At 43.1% G+C, this 26,754-nt stretch overlaps 2 protein-coding genes and 1 long non-coding RNA gene across 7 annotated transcripts in view; 2 read left to right on the forward strand and 1 right to left on the reverse strand.

Annotated features, from left to right (window-relative positions):
- Positions 1-26,754, forward strand: part of SMIM13 (small integral membrane protein 13) — a 211,127-nt gene that overhangs the window by 83,129 nt on the left and 101,244 nt on the right. The window lies entirely within an intron of this gene.
- NEDD9 (neural precursor cell expressed, developmentally down-regulated 9) overlaps positions 1-26,754 on the reverse strand; it is a 180,247-nt gene that overhangs the window by 13,888 nt on the left and 139,605 nt on the right. For both annotated transcript variants that reach the window (XM_036106553.2, XM_036106552.2), the window contains one exon: positions 13,859-14,305. In XM_036106553.2, coding sequence (XP_035962446.1) covers positions 13,859-14,305 — 447 coding nt within the window. The remainder of the gene's footprint in view (positions 1-13,858; positions 14,306-26,754) is intronic.
- The window catches only part of LOC118544668 (uncharacterized), a 41,432-nt gene that overhangs the window by 8,762 nt on the left and 5,916 nt on the right, over positions 1-26,754 (forward strand). Inside the window, exon 2 of the long non-coding RNA XR_004921710.2 lies at positions 25,411-25,725. This is a non-coding gene — a long non-coding RNA (uncharacterized LOC118544668). The remainder of the gene's footprint in view (positions 1-25,410; positions 25,726-26,754) is intronic.

Below are 26,754 nucleotides of genomic sequence, written 5' to 3' on the forward strand. Positions count from 1 at the left end.
TTTTCTCCTTGGAGTGCTCCAAGCACATTATGTGTACATCTCTAAGGGGACTTATCACTTGTGGTCCTTTTCAGTGCCTCCCATTTCTTCTCTTGGCGTGGTGGAGATAGAACCTGTTTCTTCTTCATTTGTAGATACACAGCAGGGCCTATCACAGTGCCTTGACTGTAGTAGGGCTTGGATAAATGCATTGACTGGATACATTAATGAGCTAAAGGAAAACTCGAGGCTTTTCTTAAGCAAGATGGTGTGGAACTGGACAGGACGGGAAACAAGGTCTGCCTGTGTAGGATGAGGTTGGTTTCCAGGTGAGTCAGCTCTAGGATGAGTGGGACGCACCGGGAGAAGGGGCGGAATGGGCTCTTCTCAGCCATGCATGGTAAGGTCAGGCAAGTGAGGAAGCCAAAAAAGCAGAGTGAATTTTAGATAAAATCAAGAAATCAGAAACCACAGAAGCATGATCACCTGCACCACTGTTTGGTGCAAACCACCATGGAGGCCAAGAAGGGCTGCTAGATGGTTTCCTTCTCCCCAGAGTCTGCATGTGACATGAGCATCTGTGTTCTTCTCAGCCATAAGCTAGAAACATACGGGGGAGTTTTGCAAAAAGAAATCAAAACAAACTCTGCAGTTTACCTTAGTATCAGAAGGAAAACACAATGGAAAGGAACAGGAGCTGTGTATCAGAGGCCATGGCCACATTAGGTCTTTAGCTCATGGAAAGGATTCGGCTGATGAGGGGAGTGATTGAGAACACAAGCTGGACTCAGGCAGAGCTGACTTCACCACGTGTGAGAACATGACCAAGGGATCTGTCCATTCTAAGCCCGTTTCCTCATTAGGAGAATGGAAATAATAACACTTATAGGCTATTAGTGTATGAAATGCGATCAAGTACATAAAGTGCCTGGCATCGGGTAAACCCCTTAAGCCTTAGTTATTTCTATTATAATTGTCTATTCTAATTCTATTATAATTGCTGGGTTATACAGCTTTTACTTTTGGACTTAAATTGTGGACCCGGTAATTCAGATCAACCATCCCACTGAAGACAGCTTTTGAAAAATGAGGAAAAGATATTAAAAATCTTCTTCATAGCATTAAAGCATTAAAAGATAGTAAAGAATGATCAGGTCCAAATTTGGGAGCAGAGAAGGAATTCACAGAGGTAAGCCCACACTTTAAGGCTGCTTTTTTCCTGGGGGGCATTTGCGGATGTGAGATAGGTGTCTGAGAGGCCACACCTCTCAGAAAGACTCATAGGTGTCTTTTTGCAGTGTCTATGGGTCCGGGGGAATATTGGACTCTAGGGATCCCCAAGGTTGGGACCCTGATAACCATCCCCATTTTGGGTTGGGATCCTAAGGGTTGCATGTAAAAGTGAGAAGGTGCTGGAAGGGAAGCCACCCTTGCACGGGCTGGAGCCAGGTTTTCACTCATCGGGGTGGGTAAGAACATCTCCAAGCCCGAAATTAGATTTATGCTTGGCTGCGAGGCTGGCAGAAGGAAATAAAATCCTCTCTGGAAGTAGAGAACATCTTTATGGGCCTTAAATGATTTCTTACAAATATTTAAAAATACAATGTCCACCCTACAAAGATACCCAGAAATATAGGAGACAAGACAGCAGAAAAAGACAAGAGCCAATTTTTGCTTTCTTCTCAATATGAGGAGGACGTGGTCTGTGTCTTAGTGACCACAGATCTCAAGGCTGTTTGCTTCCAAAATGTTCCGTGATTAAACCATGGGAGCAAACAAAATTTAATCATTTAGATACAAGTCAAATAGAAAGAAATTAATCTTTACAAATGCATACAGTGTTCCCAGTGAGGTCTATGAGGCAATGGGAATTTCACATCAAAGCAGTAAGTGACAAGAGACTTTGGTTTTCTGTGGCCATCAGTAGATTTACTTGGGTTACTATTTTACTCTGGTCTTATCAGTATTGCCATTGTCACAGTTATCACCCTAATAGTCCAAGACACTCCAGTGGAAAACCCCAGGAGAAAAACGTGCTTTATGAGGCATAGAAATAAACCTATTATCCAAGAGAAAGATGGCAACGTCCCAAACCCAGGACCCTTGATTGAATTTCTCTTCAGACAAGGCCTTTTCAGTGGAAGATCACAAGCTGGGTTTGTCAAGAGGATCTCACCAAGAAGTGGGGCACATACCCAACTGGAATGTCTAGAAGCAAAATACCTTCAAGACAACTCCTGCTCACATGGTATCCTTGGGGCCAACGTCTCAGCAAGTCTCCGTGGGCATCCGCTTCACCTCTTCAGAGCAGAGCTCGTGGGTGGGTGCCTGGGAGTGGGGCCTAGCTGCTGTGAAGGCCCTCAGCTGCATGCCACCCGAACATGAAGGCAGACCCTCCCCGCCCCGAGAATCCTACGAAAGCCGAGATTAATAGGGTCTCAGGTCCCGCCATGTTCCGCCGTCCTTCCTTCTGACGCCAGCCCTACCACTTGTTACTTATGGCACCTTCTCATCTCTCTCCTCCAACACCCACCCCCGTTTTGGTTCCTTCCCTCCTGCCATGCTACCCGCAACCGTAAAGAAAAACAAAAACAGTAAAAAGGAAGCGGAAAAATCCTACTGTTTGACAGAAAGAACTGGGTGGAACGGATAAGAGGTGGAGATGGGGTGTTGGGGGGTGGAGGACAGATTAACTGTTCTAGGGTATTCTCATCATTATTATTGCTCATACTTCTACATTTGGTAGACGCCTGCTTCAACGATTACAAAAATCAGAAAAATATATTTTTAATAATTTTAAACAGAATTTCAAAAAATAACAAGAAATCCCACTTGGAAGGGTACAGAGGGGTCTTTGTAACTGTTTGGGGTTTCTGTGTCCCATGATTTAATTCTCTGGGTCTAGGTCTCTACATTCCAAAGCAACATCAGAAATGGCCAGAATGATACAATCCTTTCTTCTTGATATCCAGATAATGCCTCGATAACTGACCACCAGAGTTTACCCATCAATCTAGCAGAGCAGACATGTGTGGACCCGGCTCCTGGCGTTCCGCCCCAGGGCCTCATCAACACCTAGGCAATCCAGGAGGTACTCAGGAAGTATAATGAGTAATTGGTGAGAAGGTAAAAAGTGCCACTGTGCTGTAATAATTATAGCACAGATTTATAACTCCGCCATTAACAGTACCTAAGATTGTCTGAATTCAGAAGTAGGCCTCACTGATTAGCAGTCGGCCATTTGCATTTTTCTTGGCATCTGCAGAAAGTAAAATTAGATTGCTTCCTGTCTATCTCTAATCTCCCCTAGCCCCCTGTTTTATTTATACTATCTCTGGGTCTCATGTATTAACAAGAGTATTTAGATTTCTGAAACCGCCCTCTGGAAAGGACTTATTTCATGTAAATGCCCTTAAAAAGCATTCACAGAGTCACCACAGTATTTATTAGATCTTATAATAACCTCTTTGTCTTAAAGCCCATGAACTGCGTGACCCTTTCCCTTTAAAGAAAAACCCTTAGGAAGAGCAACTTCACTATTATCACTGCCTGCCTGTTAGAACTTGGATCCAGTTTTCAGAAACAGCAAAGTTATACAGGTTTGTCTGTTTAAAATCCAAGATTACTAGTTTCTTTTCTATGACCAGAGGAAAAGCCACATGTTGCCTCCACTGGATTTATTAATTCTCTATAAATTCTCTCTGCCCAGCTTGGGTGTAGCAATGAGCTCATTTATTATTCGCATAGCAACAATATAATGAAAACCGAGTCTGGCCCGAAAAATACACCCTCGTGGGCCAACTGCACGCTTCCTAACACTTCTCTTGAGCTCATCGAAGTTTCTCCCCCTCTGTTGTTGGGTGGTGATTTACTTTCCCTCAAAGACATTCTGCTGTCTGATTTTTAGGCTAGAACTCAGCCTTTTGCTCACCACACCTAAATCGTGGCCAGTCTCTCTCTCTCTCTCTTTTTTTTTTTCCCAAAGGAGGAAAAAGTCACGACCGAAGGCTCAGAAGTGGAACGGGGCTCTTGGGTCACTTTCATTTGACACAGCATTCGGGAGGCAAACCACTCCATGGAAACAGTGCCCGATTGTCAAGCCTCTAGCACGCCTCCCCTGCTGCTTTCAGGAAGCAATTTGTGCAGCAAGTGCTAAAGCAATATTTAGTTATGGAGTGACCAAGCGCCAAAGAGCAGCTCGAAGCATTTAATGTGGAAGAGCATGGCCGGGAATGACGTCTGGGCTCCTGCAGCGGTTTGAGGTCTTTCTCCGGACAAAGCTGAATGTGACCCGTGACAGAGCTGGGTCCAGCGAAGTCATTTTTTTTTTTTTAATATCCCGTGGACCGAAATGTTCTTGGAGAACTATAAAAGGCACAAGCGTTTTGGTTCTTTGGATGTCCAGATACATTCAACAGGGCACTAAGCATGACGTCTGGGTTTTGAAATGGATTTTAGAGAGATGCCCAAAAGGGGATGTGATTATGGAAAGGGGGCAAGGCATGAGCATTTCTGGATCCAAATGCCTGGAGTTCTAGGTTCCTCCTACACAGGAGCCCCCTCACGGCCTCACCGGGAGACAGGACACGGTGGCTGAGGTGACAGACCCATCACGTGGGCTGTTGCTTCCAGAGACACCTGACCCGCCAAGGGTCTCTGCCATATCCAAGAGGATTAAACAGAGGAAAATGGACAGAAAAATAACAAGTTCTAGGAGGAAACACTCTCTTAGCTTTTGGTACCAAAGCAGGGAAGAGAGTTCTCCTGAAGAAGCTGCTCTCTGGAAAGTGTTCTCACGTACAGGATGGGCCTTCGAGCTCCAAGTCTCCCTGGCTCAGTATACCTCCCCCACCCTCCCCCCCAACCCCCGGGTTCTTCCTGCTCCTTGCCTTCCATTGCCACAGCTCCATCTCCTGGAGGTGACTGAGGTTTCTGGATGGGAAGGCGGACTGCATCCTAAAGGAAGAGTAAGAAGATTTGCCAAAACCTACGGGGTCAACTTGAAATTTATATCAATGCTTGAGTGTCTTTTTTTTTTTTTTTTTTTTTTAAGAATCTTGAGGTCAAGTGGTTTTACTAAACTTTTCAAGTGACTCTGGGAAAGAATCAGATAAGAATATCTGGATCATAAAATTTTAGCAAAAACCATTAGAGATAATTCATCCCTACTCCCCATTTCACAGTTGAGGGAACTGAAGTTCAGAGAGGTTATTCAGCGGGTTAATGACAGAGAAGTAAATAAGAACCTGGTTGGCTGGGTCCCATGGTGCACCCCTACTTTTCTCTGTCCCGTTGCTTACATTAGCAAGACAGATTAGAAATTTACTAGAAATTTACTACTTTCCTAGTTTCACAGAGAAACTCACTTCCTTGTTTGAGAAGCAAAACTTGAAATCTGGGTATCTTAAATTTTGGGGGTGCCCCTTTCCCTGGCAAGGCCATTCTGGGAGATTTAACTAGACAGCAGTCTCTCCTCATCCATGGTGGATATGTTCCAAGACCGCCAGTGGATGCCTGAAACCGTGGTTAGTACTGAACCCTATATATACTATGTTTTTTTCCTATACATACATACATATGATAAAGTTTAATTTATCAATTCAACACAGTCAGAGATTAACAACAACAATAATAAAATAGAACAATTATAATGATATGCTATATGTGAACGTGGTCTCTCTCAAAATATCTTACTATACTGTAGGTACTCTTTTTATAATGACATGAGACAATAAAATGCCTACGTGATTGAGGTGAAGTGGGGTGAGTGACGTAGGCATTGACCATATGTCAGAAGGAGGATCATTTGCTTCCAGACCCTGATTGACCGTGGGTAACTGAAATCGTGAGAACAAATACTGCAGATAAGGGGGGACTACTGTGTCTGGTTAAATGAAGTTATCCATCTGGAGCAATTGGAAGTCATTTGAAAAGATGTTGCTTCCAATGGTAGAGGAAGCCAACACAGCAATGTTCTCAGTGATACCACGGTCTTTACATCGCCTTCATCATCTGCTCGGGACTTCCAGATCACCTGCCCTGAAACGGACCACCACAGCTGGGTGGCAGGAATTTCCACCTTCTTCAACTCACACTCCGTCAGCATAGAGGCTTCTGAAGTGACTTTAATTCTTTCTGGCCAAGACGATGCTGTTTAGCACCCAGGATTCTGATGAGCTGGAATTGCTAATGCAATGTCCTAAACAAGCCCTCTTATTTTAGGGCTTGGCAACATCAACCATTAGCCAGGATGTAAAAATCATTAGCTTCAGAGTCAGACAGACGCAAGTTCAAATATCAAGGTCGCGTCTTACCAGAGGTATGTCCTTCAGCAAGTTAACTCACCTCTCAGACCTCAGATCCCTCCCCCGTAAAGAGAGGGTGGTGTAAGGAACACCTTAGGAAGCTGTTGAGAAGATGCCAGGGCCCAGGGCACTTTTGGGTTACCCCCGCTTTTGTCCTAAAACTATTCTGAAAAATGAGTAACTTCATAGCATGCTAAGGGCTACACAGTCAATTGGTGGTAAATTTGAAAATAAATGACCGTTATGATAAATAACTGGTTTAAGCACATCCTGCTTTAAGAAAACCCAATAAAAATTACCTAAATAAATCAGATGTGATTATGGCATGGCTGAAGATTCTTTGCTTCAAAAATCGACCTACTCTGGAGTCCCTTTAAAGAGAAGATCCCTTGGTACTCTTCAAATGTTACTGGAGTTACATAGACTTTGAGAGAAGACACACTGTCCTAAGTGAGTCACACCATGACTCCTTAGCCAGGAACAGCATCCCTCTCTAGAAGTGTCCCTTGATAACTGGGTGTATGGCACTATTTAGAACCAAGCGCACTTCTGATGGAATCTCGCTGTGCATTTTCCACGATGTACTCAAACAAGCCTGCTTTTAAAGATGTGTTCCACCAATATTAAGTCTGAGTTTTGTCATCAAATCAAATAAATAAATGTATTCTTTTTTCTCCCTCACAAATACAGCATTATCCACTCAGCCAGACATCACACCACACACAATATCTGACCCATTCACTCTGATAAGCAAAGTGGCTTAGCATGAAATCATTGAAAAAGGAAGGAAGGTTACCTCTGCTTGCTCTGGTGTGGGTTTACAAGAAGTTACTGATGCACTTTTAGAAATACGCACTATCTGTGAGCTTTATGACAAATTGCAACAGAGTTAGAAGGCCTTGGCATTGACCAAACAAAAAAGGCCTTTGTACATTTTTAGGGAGGTGTTCCAGTTTGCTCATTCCCCTGGCGTGGGCTGCTCGGCTGGGAGGAGAGACTTCTCATTTTCAAAGTGAGCTCATAAAGTCCTGCCCTTAAGTGCTCAAGGACCTCTAATTCTGTGTAGGATGTAGAATTCATCTTGACTTTTGAGGGCAAGGAATTTAGATGGAAGTTCACTTCTCCACACAGCCCCAAAAGCCATGTATTGAGGGGGAAAATAATTTAAATTCAGATTATCTTTATAGAGAGATGTGCAATTCTGAAACATGGTCCTACTTTATGGAGTTTATAAGTGAAGAAACCAGAGGTACTCTGTGCCCTGTCAAACTCTGATTCTCCCTGCTATTTTCAAGAGGTGTGTGTGTGTCTGTGTGTGTATAGGAAGGGAACAAAGGAAAGGGAGGTGTAGTCAGAGTTTGTCTTCTCGGGGTGCTTTCATTTCCTCTAAATCTATTTTTACTTGGTAGATAAATCATACTGCTAATATATAGCAGTTAGCTGGCTGGTAACTGAATGTTGCTCCGGGCAACCAGATTTCACAATGCTTCAAATCCCAATAAGGGAAGTCCTCTGTTCCCTAACCAATGACTTTGGGTGAGGGTGTGTGTGTGTGCGTGCGCGTCTGTGTGTATGTGTGTAATTCGCGATGACTCAGTGTCTAAGAAGGTACAAATATTATAGTGAATCTATTTCTGGTTCTTATGTTACCTTTCAGGAACGGGCCTGGAAGACCTGGCAAAAATCTTTTAATCATTTCCTGCCAACATTTGGCCATGTCCCATTTTGGAAGGTAGAACATGGTCTTTAAAGATGATGTCATGGGGTTTAGATAAATCTAGAGTTTTCTGAGTGCCACCCCCAAAACAGTACTGGCCCCCAGTCTGGTCCATCATGCCCATTGTAACGGCCATTGGTTTTCATGAACCCATGAGCTTCCCTTGAGATTAAGTGAAGAGGACGACATATTTTGGGGACCAAAGAGGAGGGAGAAAACGGCTGGGGTGCAGACAGGAAGCTTCACAGAGGAGATGAACATTGACATGGGCTTTAAAGTATGAATAAGAGTTTACAGATAGAATGGAGGAGAAAAGTCATTCTAGGTAAATCACAGAATATGCAAAGGAAGCTCTGCTCTCCAGTAAAAATAGTATTGTTCTCCTCTTTAGGTGACCACAGAAGAGTCAACTAATCTTGTCTACATTGGGCAAAATGCATAAAACTTAGGCTCTCGGGCACCTGGGTGGCACATCCGGTTAAGCGTCCAACTCGATTTCAGCTCAGGTCATGATCTCCAGGTTTTGAGATCGAGCCCCGCATCGAGCTCTGCACTCAGTGGGGAGTCTGCTTGAGATTCTCTCTCCCTCTCCCTCTGCCCCTCTCCATGCTCATGCACATGCGCTCTCTCTCTCAAATACATAAATAGATATTTAAAAAAAATAAATAGGTAGGCTCTCAGACACGCTGAACTTTACATCAGTCATGCTTTGAATGCTCACTTGTTGTGTAGAGATAGTTATGATTACAGAAAAGAGATGGTGGCAATCCCCAACACCCTTCTTAGGGGAAAACTACTGCGTAGAATCTGACATAGGTCATAAGAGATCGTAAGGAACTGGACGATAAGATGTGAACAGTGTGTGAATCCTATGGGTGATAAGATCAAAACCACTTTTCAGTTTACTTAAAAGTCAACTCAAATTAGATGCTTCATTTCTTGCTTCTGCCTCGTTCCTTCGTTCATTGGCTGTCATCCGTATGCTGACACTTCGCTGTGAGTGTGGCCTATAGCAGGAAATACCATACATGGAAATGCCATACATGGAAATGCCATATGTAACAGCCTTGGCCCCTGCCTGCCGTAACGGGGCTTATAATTTAGCTCAAAACCGATCTTCAGAAGGATGCAAAACAAACCTAATTCCATCAGTTAGAATAAAAGTGACATGTCCAAAAATAATCAGAGAAACACATATCATTCTCCATGCGGATCAAGGCACAGATGGATGAACTCAGGCGGCAGTTTTACTAATCTTTGAAGTAGAAAAATGAGGCTATTTTAGACCTTTGTGGCCCTTAGGCTTTTGGACTTTTGGGGGCCCCACTCTCAGCCACAGTCCCTTAGTAAGTAGAATTTTTGCTTTTAAAGAATTGAGAACATTAAAAAATATACATAATTTAGCTTTTCAAGTTATTGGACTGTGAGTAACTCAGTTAATTTAAAATTGCCTGTGAGTTCTTGGCCATCACAGGGCATATTTAGAAATCTTTGCAAAGTGAGAAGAATCTAACCTACAAATTGTTTTCAAATGTAATAAAGTAGCTCTGAGCTCTAAATGTAGCAATTAATGAGGCTGACATTATGTTGTTTCCTACACATTTGTCTAAATGTTTATTAATTATATTTCGCATATAAATACATTTATATTAATTATATATTTATTATTATAGAAATTATATATAATATATAATTATTATATTTATATTAATATATATTAATATTACATATTTTGTGTTTCATACTTTGGAGTCAAAATTTTTTTGGGGGGGAGGGGGGCCCTCAAACATTCTTGCAGGCCCTGGGCATTCTGCCCATAATGCCTAACGGATAAAACGGCACTGCACCCAAAACCCATAGGGCAAAAGACCAATGAAATTAAGAAAGGTGTCAGCGTATATGGTTTCCAGATAACGAAAAGTTCTTTTCCATTTTGTGCAAAGTTCTTGTAGAACCCAAGAGAGAGAGCCATGCACTCAGAGGGAACAGCCTATGTGTTAGCAGGAAAGTATTTGCATATTTGATGCACAATCAGAAACACAAACAGGGCTGAGGCCGTTCAAAACAAACTCTGAGAAAGGAAAGACAAACAAGGGAGAGGAACTAATTTTTTAAGCCCCCACCGTGCTAAGCCTTGGGCCAGGTCCTTCCTATATGTTGTTCTATTGAATTCTCACAAGAACTCTGTGAGGTAGTTGTGATTAGTCCCATTTTACAGATGGAGAAACCAAAACCTAGGGAAGTTGAGGAACTTGCCAAGGGATTGACAGCTATGAAGGAAGAGAGCCAGGGGTCAGCCTAACCCCAAAGCTCATGCTCTTTGCACAATACTCATGCTGTCTTGTTTCATAAAAGGGTGGGGATGAGATGATTATCTTCCTTTTTCTAACCGCTGATATAGTAAGTGATACATGTGGTTGGGATGAGTAGAGGCGTCTTAGGTGGGCAAAGGCTACAGTTTCCCAAAGACCAAAGTTGAAGTGATAGAAGGCAGAATTTTTTTTTTTCCTCTTAAATGATTCATTCATGGAAAAAACTGTGGTGGATGAAACTCCTGAAGCCCACAGTCTGTAGCAACGTCAAGGGAATCTTTAACTATGGAAAGTCCCGAATCACAATCAGATTGGAACAGATCCAACCCCCCATCATGGTCACTTCACAGTGTTTCTCAAAATGCAGTCCCGGGTCACCTCCCCCAGAACTACCTAACGAGCTCACCCCAGGGCAGATTCCCAGGCCCCAGGATTAGAATTCCTGGTGGGAAAGGCCTGGAAATCTGCATTTCAGCTCACCTTCCCTACCTCTCCAAATGATTCGTATGTTCTCTAAACATTTTAAACCACACTTCCATGGTTTAGAACAAGATCCACCTCCTCTTCCTTTTCTTCTTTAATAGATTTAAAGGACCATAGCTTAAACTTCCAGAAATGCCTAGTTCTGGGCTTACCACCATTTTACAGATGGGAAAGTAAAGAGAAAAATGGGTATAGGGCTATTCACTAAGTCAGCTACAATAACAACTGAAAAAAGAAAAAAAAAAGCCCGAAGACAAAACAAAAGCAAAACCCAAAAAGCCTACCTGACTCTCGCTGTACTGAGACTAACTCTGGGGGCCTTGGCTTAAGTCATTAGTGTGATTCTCACCCACTGAGAAGACCCCTACACAGAGGAAGATGTTGACAGAAGTGTTTTAAACAACTATTATCTAGAAGGTTAAAATTACCTTTTAGCAGCCAAGCCATTTCCACTAAGAAGGAAGGAGAGAAGGAAGGAAGGAAGGAAGGAAGGAAGGAAGGAAGGAAGGAAGGGAGGGAGGGAGGGAGGGAGGTGAAAGTGAAAGAAAGGGGGAGGGAAAGAAAGAGCAACAGTGAGAGCAAGCAAGAGAGAGAGGGAGGGAGAGAGAAAAGAGGAAGGAGAAAGGAAGGAAGAGAGGGAGGGGAAAGGAAGGAGGAGGTTTTTCCTCCTCATATCAATGGAGGTTCGAGCCAGTGGCCCAGTGGACACGATGGAGGGGTCAGCCTAGGGGACCAGAGGCACTCAGATGACTTTCAAGTTGAGGTCAGGATATCCTGCAGAACTCTTGGTGTTTGGCAGGGAGGAGCCAGGACCATTCCCTCCTGCCCTTCCCATCCTTGCTGCCATGTTACCACTTTAGACCCCCACAGCTCAAAGCTTAGCACTGCAGGCATTATCTACTTCTCAGTTCTGGTAAAGTCCTCCCCTGTAAGGCTGGCAGAGGTCTGATTCGGAAGTTGGCTTCCTCCTACAGGAATCACCTACCTTTTGGTAAGCATAAAGTGTTCCACTGATTTTAGAATTAGACAAACAAACAAAACATTGAGTTCGAGTGCACACCCCAACATCAATCCAAGGGAAGGCGTGGTCAAAGTCTCTCCTCTTTAAAAGGATGGAGGGTCAAGGAGCAAATCTGCAGTGCAGTTCCAGCAAATAAAATGGGAAGAAGTCTGAAGTGCTTTTCAGACTTGGAACTAAAAAGGTTGAGTCTTAAAAGGAAAACATGTCACCTTCCTGCCAAAATAAACTGTGATGAAAGTTTAGACCCCACCACCTTTCAGCCAAGCATTTCCTGTTCTGGTCTCCCTTGTCTGCCTCACACTAGCTCAGATGAGGGAGAGCTATTTTTAAGGTGCAAACAACCAGGACTTAGAATGAGAGAAATTATTTATTTATAGTTACACCTTTCAACTGTTCTTTTTTTCCCTCTGGAGATAAAGAGTCTTGGTTTGGCTTTCCCTTTGAATCTAAAGTCCCTGGGGTAAGAAGGACTTTGAGAGGTCATGATGGAGTCACTTTGCCTCCAGACAGTGATCATTGTCCTGGGCAAAACAAGTCACCACTTCTTCTCATATGCATGTGCTTGGCTTATGCAACACAGGTGCTCTTGAGCAATGGTGTGTAATACATACCTTTTGTATAAAAGGTGATTTGAAAATACATTTGTGGTTTTGTTATTTTAAGGAATCCAACAGTGATTCTCCCCCCTTTTTTGTCCAACAGAGAATTCCATTATCATGCAAGTAGATATTCCGTAATTGACTTGGGTTTGTAAATTCAGCCTTTGTATTAGATTTTCTTGAGCCAGGACACACGCATATGTAGTGTTCTTGGAGCCAGCAAGCTCCTTCTTGTATCTAACTGCGTCTTTCCTTATTTCTTATTCCATTAAATCAGTCCATTCTTAATAACAAACCTCAAAGGACCCATTGTAGACCCTTGGAATTTGCCGGTAAACGAAAGAGAAAAGCCCTCCCTTGTAATGCTCACATAAGCATGATCTTGGTGTTGGCTATTACTCCCATAGTTGACTAATCTTATTTTCTTTCCAGTGTGTATTTCCACCTGACATTACAGTGTGTGCTTGTCTCCCCACTACAATGTAAGCATCATGAAGGCTTTGTTCACTCTTCAGTTCATCACTGTATCACAAGCTTCAGAAATATACTAAATGAGGGGTGTCTGCCTGGATGGCTCAGCTGGTAGAGCATGTGACTCTTGACACTGGGGTTGTGAATTCAAGCCCCACGTTGGGTGTAGAGATTACTTAAAAAAAAATCTTTAAAAAATACATATACTAAGTGCTTAAAATTAATTTGATGAACAAATTTCTATTTATGTCAAATTGTTGTGACATTTGGAATGATATAGAGTGCTGAAGAGGTACTTCCTTTTTTTTTTTTTTTTTAACAAAATGGTTTCCTAAATATTCTAGCTCTACTGTTTTCACACACTGGCTCTGGCATTATTACAGGAATTACTTGAAGGACAAGAGGATGGCTCCTTTCTAAATTCACTAGTGTCCATGTGTATTGGACAACCTTGAAACTAACAACTCTACAGAAAAGTTGGTTGGCATGACCCACTTCCAGCTTCTTTGCTCCCTTTACTTCTGGTGGGTTCTTTGTGCAGCCAGGCCAATGGGGTCATGATTCAGCTTTTGGTGAAAGGAGAGTCCTTTCTGCATCATTGTACTTGTGCGAAATTTGGTGCCTTGTACCACTCAAGGAGGAAACAGAAAAGACTGGAAACTATTTGAGTGTACAACCTAGGTCTAAAAGCAGATCTATCAGAAAGACAGAGAGAAACAACTTAATGATCCAGTATGATCTGGAATGACACAAGAACTTATAATGACATGGGAACAAAGTTTTGCTGACCAATGAATGGAAAAATGATGCAGAACCAATGCCCAAGTTCAGGTATGTAGGTATACTTACTCTTTGGAAGATTTATTTACTTCCTGCAAGTTTCATGTTTTTGTTCTGGGAACATTTCTACTGCTCTGAGTGCAATGGAAACAAGTAAGTAGAAACAAAAATCCAGTAGGTCGCTCACTCACCTTTTTGCTTAAGTGGGGACCATTAGCTCCCCCAATGCTTCTCTGCACTGATGGTGGTACTTGATACACATCTTGTTCCTGGGTACCATGGCTAGTGGGGACCTGGTAAATTCCCTGATGTTGGTAGGAAGGTGGTACTTGGTAGATGGTGTCTCGAGGGGCACCATGTAGGTTTGGCACTTGATAGAGCTTCTGTTGGCCAAAGGTCTGGTGCATTAGCCCAGAAGTAGGCTGGTCCTGACTGGAGGGGGTATCCTGAATGGGGCCAATCAGAAGCTTCACCCGGTTGCCTGGGACAATGCCTTGTCGACCATGTAAGGAGCAGAGCCACCATCCTTCCAGTCCTCCTGTGTTCTGCTCTATGACAGTCAGGATATCTCCCTTGCGGAAGGCCAGTTCCTCAGCACACTCTGGGACATTGTCATATAAGGCCCTTGCCATAAGATTCTAGGAAGAAGAGAACAGAGAGAAATCACGTTAGAATGCTAGCTCAGTCCTTTAAACACCGAAAGCCCATGCTCCTATGGAGAGGCACACTTCCTGTAAGGGAGAGAAGAACAAATACGAACAATAGCCTGTAAAGAGAAAAACAGATGGTGCAGACAAAACACAGATACATACGTCCTGTGTCTGCCACCAATGACATCAGACTGTCTCCTCGGCGAAGCTCAGAACACCCCAAGAGTTCTTTCTTCCAGCACTAGATGCTGTGCCAAGGGATTATGAGTAGCGCTGGTAAAGAGTTCACTATACAAAAACACTTTTCTTCCTTTCTTAAAGCCAGCTTAAAGAATAAAATATTCCAAGATGTGCCACAGCAGACATTTCTCAAACTTTTCATACATTGGAGGCAGAAAGAGTCAAAGAAAATCCCAAATAACAAACGGTACACATGGCATTTATATCTGGCGTTAAAATGGAAACAAAAGTAGACTTATATATGCCTTGGCAGGGCTTACAAATTCTTTTTTTTTTTTTTAGATTTATTTATTTATTTATTTGAGAGAGAGAGAATGAGAGACAGAGAGCATGAGAGGGAGGAGGGTCAGAGGGAGAAGCAGACCCCCAGCTGAGCAGGGAGCCCGATGTGGGACTCGATCCCGGGACTCCAGGATCATGACCTGAGCCGAAGGCAGTCGCTTAACCAACTGAGCCACCCAGGCGCCCAGGGCTTACAAATTCTTATTCTCAGTTGATCAAGAAGTCCTTGGATACAGGGAGAGTCGACAAGCAAGTATTTTTTCCATGATAATCAAGCATGGAGCATAGGTGATAGTAGTCTACATCTCCAGACTGGATGGCAGGGAGCGATGAAGAATTTACTGCATGTAGGCAGATGTCACCACTTTCTTTTTTGGTCTTTTATTCATACCTTTCCTGAAGGCCCCTCCTCACCCTGCCACCTTTCCCTCCCCCCCCCCCCCCCCCCCCCCCCGTACTTCTTGAATCTCACCATTCACATCAGAAAGGCTCTGCCTTCCCCTTTCATGGGCCCAAAACACTCTCTCCCTTTGTATGAAGGCCTGTCTGGCACATTCAGTACTAAGCAGACAGCCAAAGTAGGCATTCAGCAGAGAGTGGGCAAGCAGTACGTGCTGACATTCTTGGAAGCCTTTCAAAGGCTCCGTAGATTTCATTTATTGGCGTTAGTCATGTTTCGCAGTATGATGGCAGCCATCACCACATGCCTGCCCCTTCCCAGCACACAGAGGAGTCGGGATGCTATAAATTCATCACAAGCACTTGGAAAACTAAAAGTGATCTCTCTGGTGCTTCACTAAAGTGTCTGGATGCACTTGAGTCACTGGGATGATGATCATTTGTGGGAGGAGGGACTGCCTATTGGGTGGAGCATGTTTAGGACTTTACATATTCGTGGAATTTTTGGCAGTTGTTTGGATTTCTGCCCCCCCGCCTTGCTTCTCTAGAAACATGGACTTGATCTTTTAGCCCCGTGCTTTTCATTCCTTTAGAACTGACATACATTAATCATCTCCCCCTGTACTATGCCCTATAACCACAGTCTTGTGCTGTGTGCTGAGCCTCCCCTCTGGGGGTGGGGGGGGCGCTGCATTATGTAAGGCAGCTCCCCTCCCGTTAGTACCTGGGAGGGGGTCCTACTCTTACTGTTAATCTTCTTAGTGCAACTACTTAACCTAAGAAAAGGAGATCAAGCCATAGAGGTGAGTACCCAGGGAGCCTGAGGATGCTTTTTTAAGAATAAGGTTGAAGTTCTTGTTCTTGACAGTTTTGAGATCCAAGAAGTCTATAATGTAGACAGGTGAGCAGTAAGGGAAGCTCAAGGGAAACTAGGTGAAGATTTTACTTAGTATTTATATGCTAGGAAGCTCTGGGGTTTTTCCTAACAAAAATTCACATACATGAAGATAAAATTATGCACCATCCTATCCTGGCTTGAGGAACCACTTAAGGATGTGTCATAATCCTAAAATCTGTTTCTCTTCTTCCATTTTTTGAGTGTTATGTAACTTAAAAGAAAAGTCATAGAGTTACGGACAAGATTCTGGTCCTTTGTACCAAAGTAATCTGAGGGAGATCACCCCACCAGAATTGTATTGTGATTACAGAGTAGGGAGAGAGCCGAGCACTCTGGTCTCTGTCCCTTTCGCTGGGGCCCCATTCAATGATTGGGAATGGCTGGTAAAAAAGCCCAAGATGAAATCAGAAGTGATAGAGTTAGGACTAGTTCTATGGAAGCTGAGGGTGCGTAGCTGTATGATTCTAGTGGCTACGAAGAAGGGAAAGAAAAGAAACAGAAAATAGTAGAAAGGCAAAGGACTACAGACCTAATCAGCACAAATAAGCTGGAGGCATGTGGAGTTGGGTCAGTGCCATGAGACTCCATGCAGCACTGAAGTGGGGCACTGGACCGTGCTTGATGCGAGGCAGCTAGAAATCCCCATGTGAGAGTCGTTCTGGATGTTCTTCGTCTCCTGTCCCCCTGACCTTCCCACCACCTGGGAAGCAGCATGCTAATGCTTCAGATGTGCCCCAAGAGCTGTTTCTCTGGGAAAACCTTCAGAGACTGTTGTCCTCGCTAACGGCGGCAGGGTGAGTTATCCTGACGGGTTGTCCATGATTCCCCAGCAGTCCTCCCTGCTGCCCACAGAGGTGAGGCTTTAGGAAGAGAGCTTGCTTGGCATGACTGTTGGTGGCATGCACCCAAGTGCTAGCTGGACACCTCACACAGTGACAGATATTCTCAGCCTTGGCTGAACAAGAGTGAGTGATTTAATATCTGTGCAAGCTACAGAGTCGGCGTCTACACCCCTCCCTCTCCCATACGGAAAGTTACGTGCACTTCCAGAGACCTTTAGAGAACACCTGACCCAACCTCCGTGTTTTACAGAAAAAGGAACAGGTCTGGGGAGGCCAGTTCATCATTTGCCCAAAGCCACACTGTTGGTGTCAGAGATGGGAATGGGACTATGGTCTCTTGGTTCAGTTCTCTTTCCACAACTCTAAGCTACACAATGTCCTCCTAACAGGGCTCAACTCCATTATATAGCAAAGTTCTGAAGATGACAATTCTTGTCATGTCTATAGAATAGACTATTTCCTTTTGTGCCTTAATTTCCTCATCGGTAAAATGAGGAAGGTTTGCTGTGAGGATGAAATAAGTTAATACAAGTCAAGTACCTTAACACTGCTGGAGGCTTAGGAAGCTATTGTGACAACTTATTTAATTTGCTGGATGGCACTTTGGGCTTAGGCTCCCTCCCGAGTCAGACTCCAGTCAGTTCTCTGTCAAGGGTTGGGTCCTAATTATGCTACTCTCTCTCTCTCTCTATATATATATAGCTGATATTTCTCTTGCTCACAATTATATATCAGGAGAACTGTTTTAATTATGCTACTATATATATATATATAGCTGATATTTCTCTTGCTCACAATTTATATCAGGAGAACTGTATCTTGCGGTATTTCTCTGAATTAATAATGAGTTGTGGTCACTGCAACCTCTTATGGAATATTTGCCTGCAAAGAGCAATAATGAAACTATTGATTGCCCTCAAGAGACCGAGACAAAATATTATTACTACTACTACTCTGATTACTCCTGAATGAATTATGGATATATCTCTTTAGATTCCAGCAGAGCCCAAGCCATCAGAAAGTGGGGAAAAAATGGGTGAGGAGCTTGGCTTTTGAAAACGCTTGGTGCTTTGGGGGCAAGAGTTCATTCAAGAAGATAACAGCAAAATTAACATCAGCCAGAACACAAACCATCTCATTCATAAGTCAAGCAGAGAAAGTCAATTATCATATGGTTTCACTTATTTGTGGAACATAAGGAATAGCATGGAGGACATTAGGAGAAGGAAGGGAAAAATGAAGGGGGGGAAACCAGAGGGGGAGACAAACCATGAGAGACTATGGACTCCGAGAAACAAACTGAGGGTTTTAGAGGGGAGGGGGTGGGGGAATGGGTTAGCCCGGTGATGGGTATTAAGGGGGGCACATACTGCATGGAGCGCTGGGTGTTATACACAAACAATGAATCATGGATCACTACATCAAAAACTAATGATATATTGTACGGTGACTAACATAACATAATAAAATAAAATAAATAAAATTTAAAAACCCCAAAAAACAAAAGTGCATGGAGTTGATAGGCAGATCAAGAGTTAATTTGTCTGGTTAGGAGAAGGTGGAGGGACCTCCTCCTTCAGGGTGGAGGTGTGATGCCTTAAGGCCACAAAGTCAGAAGGGTGATTATCTGAATATCTTAGAAAAACCCAGGAGAAGGGGTTTGTCTATTCAAGATCTCCTCTTTCTCCCACCCGCCCCAGGATATTTATCTCTAGGGCAGGAAATGTCAACAGAGAAACAAATCTAGGAGAGATAAGAGAGCTATGTTGTTCTATAGGCAGTTGGATGGCTAGCCTCAGGAGGGTGGCAGTTAGAAATGCAACTAGGGCTTGGCAGAGCGCCAGAACAGTTGGGGCACAGAAGTTGAAAGCCAAAGGAACTTCAATTACTCCAGCTCCTTTACCTTACAAATGAGAAAAAATGAGGCTCCAGGAGTTAATGATTTGCCAAGCCACCTGGCAAGAAGGTCACAGAGCTGGGGCAAGAATTCAGGGTCTCCAGCTCCAGAATTGGGACAGTATTCAACAAAGTCAAATGCATGTGTTACCAAAGCTGTGGTTCTAGTTAGGATTGGAAATCAGCATTTAGAGTTATAAATTCTCTTTGAGGGAACCCTAACTCTTGTAGCCTCTAGCATTGATCCCCTCACCCCAGTCTTTCTTGAAGCTCTCTTTTGGCTTCCATGATTCCACCTCTGGTTTCTTCTCTTCTTTCTATTCTCATGACCACTCATCTACCTTCTTCTTCACAGACTAATCATGTTCCAAAGGGATCCCTCTGTTCTTTGCTCATCTTTACATGCTCAGTCTCTAGAGGAAATCTTATCCCTACCAATGGCATCTAAACACACCAGATAACAGATCCATGGCTCCAGCCTAGAAATTTCTTCCGCACTCTGGTCCCATGTCTCCGACTGGCTAATGGGTATCTTCACCGCTAACTCAACAAGTGTAAAAACCCCTTTCTCCTGCTTTATCTCTCTTCACAGCACACATGAAGATAGGAGGCCCAGAGGTTTGCTGAATCTCTTCACAATCTGGAACCCAATCAGCTTGGCCCCCATCTTCCTCCTCACTGCCTCTCCTAGTTCAAGCCTTTAACAACCTTGTATTGGGAGTCCAGCAATTGCTTCACAACTGGTTTTCCTGCATTTACCTTCTCCCACCTCAAAATCTATCTTCTGCCTTCCACAGAAGAATTATCTTTCCAAACATATCTGCCGGTTTCCCTTTCCAGTTCTTTGTAATAGTATTTCTCTCAGTATGACTTGTAATATCCCATTCAAGACCGTGAACTCCTGAAGTTCAGGGAGGCTGGCCTATTCCTTTGGCGTTTCCAGAACTTGAGCCCAGTGTCTGAAGCAAAATGTACCTCACTAAATGTTTGCTAACTTAAAATGGATTCTGGACTCTGATTTCCTGGTTCTCTACAGAGAAGGTGAAATTGTTTTCTAGAGACGTCAGCAAGATACTTGGCAAAACTTTTCAGATGGACATAGGAAGATGAACTAACAGAACCAGAAAGATGAATGGCATGTCCAGACCTCACAGCCAGAGAATGTGAGAGATGTTAAGCAGGAAAGTGCCCCCCCCCCATTAAACAGGATGATGACGTAGATGGGAGCTTGAATCTAGTGTCCACAACCACTGAGCAAACAGGAAGGCCAGGAGGAGCTGACCATCCCAGCCAGATTAAATATAGTCATCTTTGGAAGAGCTTTTTCTCCCTCCAGTGCAGCGACCTCCATCTGGCAGCAGGTGACTGGGCACCATTCATGCTTTGCCAGGACATTGGGTTCTGCTGTTCCTGGTTCAGCTGTGCCTGAGGGGTGGGAATAAAATACCATACAACTAGCCAGAACACCGGGTACAGAGAGCTCTAGGTCATATGACAGTATCCACACCATCCCCCACTCTTCCCTGCCTTTTTTTTGTTGTTGTTGTTGTTGCTATCAAAATGTCAAGAAAGCTTATTATTACTCCCACTGCCAGGGAAACTATCTGCTTTCCCAAATACAGAGAGGTGTGACTTATAATTTCCATGACCATTCATGCTGTTCTTTGAAGAGAAATGAGACACAATGGCTGATGTGTCACCCCATTAGGACTGATAGCATCATCAATGGCCTGACTTCCTCTTATTATTTTTACTTCATTCTATATTTATCATGTAGGAGCTCCTGCCAAGACCTTGGGGCTGCCACATTCTCAACCACATGACTTTCCTGTATCCAACTTCCCAGACTTTCGGCCTGGACTCTGGTGGGGTGCGTGTGCATGCACGGGCGTGCACACCCCATACACACAGTGGACAGATCCTGAGAAACAGGCACAGTAAGGAAGGAAATGGCCATTGTCAAGGAAATCAGTCCTAAAGGAAGTAACTCAGGAATGAGCATCATCGAGGTTAGTCTCAGGACACACTGGGGAAGAGAAAGAAAGGCTTATGTGCCTGCTGACAAAAATCAGCTTCGGTCTGAGGGCAATCAAACCACTTTGGCTTCCCCCCACCATCATCTTTGGGTTATAGGGAAATGTGGAATTTCCCCAAAGAAGGTAACAGTCAGAAAACATGGATGTCTACAAGTGTCTGGATTTTGATTCTTGGAATACTTGGTTTACACCTGGGTTTTTTCACTGGATGATCTGGGCTGTTGAATTTTTGGAGCTGAATCCTCTGGAGGTTGTTAAATAGCAGACATGAGACTTTCAAGAAAGTTCAGGAGTTAGAAGATAGGATATATATCACTTGCAGATTTTTTTCTCAGCGATATATGTCAACTGTAGTCTGACATGGTGTTCATTATGTGATCTGAACTAGTCATGGGAAGGCAGCAGGAGAATTTCCCTAGTCATATTTCTGATACCCTGTGAGGGGCATCCAACATGTGCTGTGAAGATTTCTCTGGCACCGAGGCCACATTTCAGCCAATGATTTTCATTTTCTGGAAAGTGCTTCTCAACTCCTATGGTGGTCACAAAGCTTACATGAGTATCTCGGACCTTCTGAATATTCATGTCATTTACTCTGCCCCAAATCCTCACATTTTCTTAGATTTTCTAGCCTTGTGAACTTTACCCATAGCATTCTCTTTTGAGCATTTCTGAGTGGAAAATGCTTTAAGAAATCTGGCATTAGACACTTGTCTTCCAAAGGTACTCTTTGACACACAGCAGTCCTGACGGCCACTGTGGGGCTGCATCCTGTGTGTGGTCAAGACCCAAGGCACCCATATTTGGGAATCTTAACATCTCTTCCATTATTGGCCCATTCCTGTTTGATGAGGTATCATTTAGAACCCTGCATTATTTTGGGGGTTCATGTACCAAAGTGACACTACCTCTTGAGAGTTGGTGAGAAGATCTGAGGCTCTTGGCCAGTTTTGATATGTGGACCTCAGAAAGAATTTTCCATCTGATCAGATTTGGTCACATCATATGGACAGCATAGATGTGAGATTAAATAAGTGTTCCTTCAAATGCTGGTTTTCCTTCCTTCTTTGCACAATGCCACCTATTCTCCCTTGATTGAAGCTTGATGCAGGACAAAACAACATATGATGGGATTTGTTTACCATGAAACCAACAAAAGCCTGGAGCAAATCCTTTGTTTCATCTAAAAAAAAATTACAAATGGGTTGTTAGGGAGGCCTGCGTGTGTGTGTGTGTGTGTGTGTGTGTGTGTGTGTGTGTGTGTGACTTCATAGTCACCTTCTATTATTTCTTGGCCAGTTGTGGAGGATGAATTTGAATCCTGACCAGAGTGAGAAAGTAGCATTTCCTCACAAGTCTGATGATCAGAAACAATACGCATGTCTTCAGGAGCTCGGTTTTCCATTCCTCTATGGTCTTTGAGATTTTTTTTAAGCAACTCCTGAGGGTCTTAAAGAAGGTGGAAGGACACCGTGGTTTCTATGTGTTAGAACCAAAAGTCACCCATAGCTTGACCAGAACCAATTAGGCTAGAATTTTAGACCAAGAAGGGATTCTAGAGATCATTCAAACCCGATCTTGTTTTACAGCCCAGAGAGTCATCTATTAGATTAGCAGCAGAGCCAGAACTAGCATCTGGTTCCCCTCTTAATCTAGGATTTTTTCCACTGGACCAGGATGTGCTTCCTGAGAACCTCTCCATCTTAGAATTTAGTACTGTTGTTATTAAGCCTTGGAATTTATAAGCATTTGTCCCAGGTTGCCTGGTTTTGAGAGATTTAAGTATAGTATATTGGCAAAGGATCAAAAACATGGGGCAGGCACAAAATCTTTTCAGGGTTCTGTCCCTAGATAAATCTGACGGGCGCCATATAATGATGAAGGCCTGACACCCACTCACCCAAAAGATAGGTTTTTATTAACAATAAAACAACCAGCTGGATTTCAGCCAACATTACAGTGTTGGCACTGGACCACATCTATCTGCCTGTCTAGACAAATCCCTCCAATCTCCAGGTACTTGGGGAAGTGAAATGAGAATTAAGTTATAAAGGAGTAGGAGACGCCAGTCCACTATATTATGGTTTATTTCCAAAAACCAGTATCATTTCTCAAAAGGCAAAGCACGAAAGTTATAACATCTAATCAAGTATTTGAAAGAGGGGAAAGATCTTATTTTTTCCATTCCCACGTATCTTATCTTCCTACACCAAGGTATGCAGCTCTCAGGGTCTGAAGTAATATCTAAATCCACCAACACCAGTACACACACACTAGCAATCCTGGCCTGCCTCCCAGCCAGACCCAGTCGACATACCTTGGATGCCCCCCCGCAACTCTTTGAGATGTCCCCTTACCTAGGTTCACTGCCTGATTGCTATTATCCCACTTCACTTGTGAGGTCATCAAAGAGTTTTTAAAAATGGACCAGTATACATGGCTGAAAGGGTGTCTACAACCATAGGCTGTCAGCCTTGCACCTGCAGAGACGTCTCAAGGAAGAACCTTCAGGTGCTGTAACTTCTCAGCTAGAAGAGGGAGAAAATATGGCAAGAGCACAAGGAATGGAAGAAAACCTCTAAATGAAATGGTTCAGCAGCTAGGTATATAGACAAGCTCCTACATGTACGTATTATATACCAGTTTATAAGAATAAAATAGCTTTTTTCAAGGTTCTGTTCTAAATGCGTGTCCCATTATTTTGTATACATCAATATAAAATTATATATATCCATTACGCATGCACACACATGTATGTGTACACACACACACACACACGACAGAGGAAGGTTTCCGAGAACTATAAGGTTGCCTTAGAGACAGTCTGATGGTTTTACATGTGGTCTGAGTGAGACCTCATGCTTCTTAGTATTTTGTGGTATTCACTTGAACACACCAGGGCCACGTATGTAAGAGGAAGTTTCCCCTTGCTGAGGACCTGTGATGTGAAGCTCAACCTCAGTGATGGTACAATTATAGCGAATGGTTCTGTGCTTGTATTTTTGTGCTTCTGTCACATAGAACCAGTAAGGCAATTTTTTTTTTAAGCAGAAAGAAGTAGGGGAGATGAGACCAGTGATTCTTAACTAGGGGGGATTTGGGGATTTGGTGATGTTTGGAGACATTTTTAGTTGTCACCATGCGTGTGTGTTGCTGGTGGCCAGTGGGTAGAGGACATCCTGCAATGCACAGGACGGTCTCCCATCACAAAAAATGATCGAGCTCTAAAAGTTAGCAGCGCTGAGTGGAGAACCCTGCATAGAGGAATGGACACTCGCTGAATTAACAGGATCTAATCTCAGTCCTCGGACTGTAAGAGTAATGGCCAAGAAATCACACCTATTGTATCTCTATTTCCCCACCTGCAAAATGGGGATAATGAACACGTTCTTTCTAATATTATGAGAAATCATGAAATTATATATGTGGAACACTCTGATTTCTTCAGAAGAAAGGGTCTCTATAAAATCAAAGCACAGTTATTATTACTGCACTATTATGAGCTCATGAAATTGTGCCTTAAGAACTGTATTCCTCCCCCTTGGAAAAAAAAAATTCCTCCAGGAAAAGAAAACAAACCAGAAATGATCTCATCGTGATTACACCTGCCACACCAAAAAACAGACACAGTTCAGAGAAACTAAATTCTTTCCCTGCAGCAATGAAGTAAGCTGCGTCTGTAATTAAGATCTTAATAAGGGAGGCAGGAGGCTTGATGGCAGCCGCTGCAGGCCATGAGGTGCAGAGCCGCCCCGCTGGGTCGAAAGCAAGAACAATTGAAATAACAACCTCCCTCACTGCTTCTGGCTCTCAGGTGTTCTCTGCACAGGTCCATATTTCAAAAAGGGCCTTTCCTTCATTTCTAGAGATGCCTATTTCTGCAAGGGAAAAGAAAAGAACCAACTAATTATTTACCAGTAAAGTGTATTGATGACTCTATGTGAAAAATTCACCTGAATTCACTTAAAACAAGAGCACCTCTTAGATAATTTCCTGTCAAAAGGCTGACATAGGGAAAAGGGATTAATGCCTTCAGCGGCTGATCTTTGGATCAATTCACGTTGACTGTCTAGGGTGGCCGTGTGCTCCCGAACTTTCCAAGACAGTCCCAGTTTCAAGTGTCTTTCCCATTGTCAGACCGTATGTCCCATCGTTGGGTTGTGAAACGTGGATGCATATCCACAGAAGTTATACATATTTTAAGCTAAAAATAAAAGATAGGCATGCAAGTATGTATCTTTCTAATGGGTCTGCCTTGGTGGAATTTAGGATTTGGGAGAAAAAAAGGATAGGTATTGATGAAAGTCTTTGATTCAGTCAATGGATATGTTCTCCAATTGACAAGATGATCTTTATAAGGAAATGAGATATATTTTAAGGCCATCTGGGCCTCTGTGAGATCGTCGAGAAGTCTTGGCTTCCCAGGGAATGGGGTTAAGATAAAGAATGCTGTTGAGCTCACTGTATTCTTATTGCTCCCTTTCCTTCCCCCATCTAAAGGTACGCTCAACACACTTAGCTCCAAGTGGAGGAGGCTGGAGAATCGGAGAATAACATGAAGTTCCATCCCAGAGGAGCATTCAAGGAAAAGAGGTCTTCAAAATTTTGCTTATGCCAATGCTGTTGTGGTGGTAGGGCAATACTGCAGGTCCACTAACCCACTTCCTGCCAAACTCGGACTCACACCACAAGTGTCTGGTAACCAAAAAACAAACAAACAGAAGAATTCATCGACAGATTACTGACATGTCCTGATAGACACTAAAGACTCAACACCGAGAAGCCTGGAGCGTCTAGAAGTCTACTAGTTTCCTGGTGGGCTGGTTTTGCTTGTTATGGTTATTGGGGGTGGAGTGAATTCTAGCTCATTCTTTTAGGAGAGCAGAGGGCCGGGTGACAGAGAAGCCTACATGAGTCCATTAGCCACATCCCCTGTGGGAGTGAGGTGCTAAGTTAACAATAACGAACTGACTACTACAAATCAATGAGATTAAGGCTAATTCATAGAGGAGCATAAGGTTTCCACATAACTAAAAAAAAAAAAAAATAAGAAAAAATATTAAGGGCACATCATTTTGTCTAAATACATATTGCTTTAATAAATAGGAAAGATCTGGTTTAAATCTTAACCTTATATACTTTTTGGTTGTTGCAACTTTCTATCGAGCTTCCCAAATAATTCCCCCCGAAACACACTCAAACACACACACATACACATACACACAAAGAGTAAAGAAGGAATTAAATTTCAACTCCAAAGATCCTATCAGACATTTTTGTGCAATGCTTGCACCTTTACAATAGTCATGGTTGCTCAATCTTTATTTCTGGTAATCTTAAGTATCAACATTCCACTAAGAAACATTTCTGGTAGCGTTTCTATTACCTTGACATATTAGAAGTATAAGGAGGAATTCTCATTTGCAACATATACACCATGATTTACAAAGAGATAAGACACCTCCAAAGTGATGGGCCCAGCCTTGGAATAAGGTTCCTGAACCACCTAAACACCATTTAGCACCATTAATGGTTGGGGAGGAGGTTGGGGGGAAAAAGACTAGCTCTTTTTAAAGAATAAACTGGTATTTAGTAGTCCATGATGGGGCCCAGGCATATGTATTTGAGAGCACTTGACTGGCAAGTTAATATCTCCATGATCAACTGCCCCAGCCCCACTCCAGGCATGAAAACATGACTGTCAGAACTCATGCATGTTTCATGGGGTGCCTGTTCCATCTTCCTCGAAGTATATGCCTCAATTCACCTAGATCTCATTGTCAACTAAAAACTACCTTCTCAAAGAATCACTCTTTCCAGGGGACGGTGGCAGGGATCACCACC

Source organism: Halichoerus grypus, chromosome 9 (genome assembly GCF_964656455.1).
Source record: "Halichoerus grypus chromosome 9, mHalGry1.hap1.1, whole genome shotgun sequence".
In the NCBI taxonomy this organism is placed as follows: Eukaryota; Metazoa; Chordata; class Mammalia; order Carnivora; family Phocidae; genus Halichoerus; species Halichoerus grypus.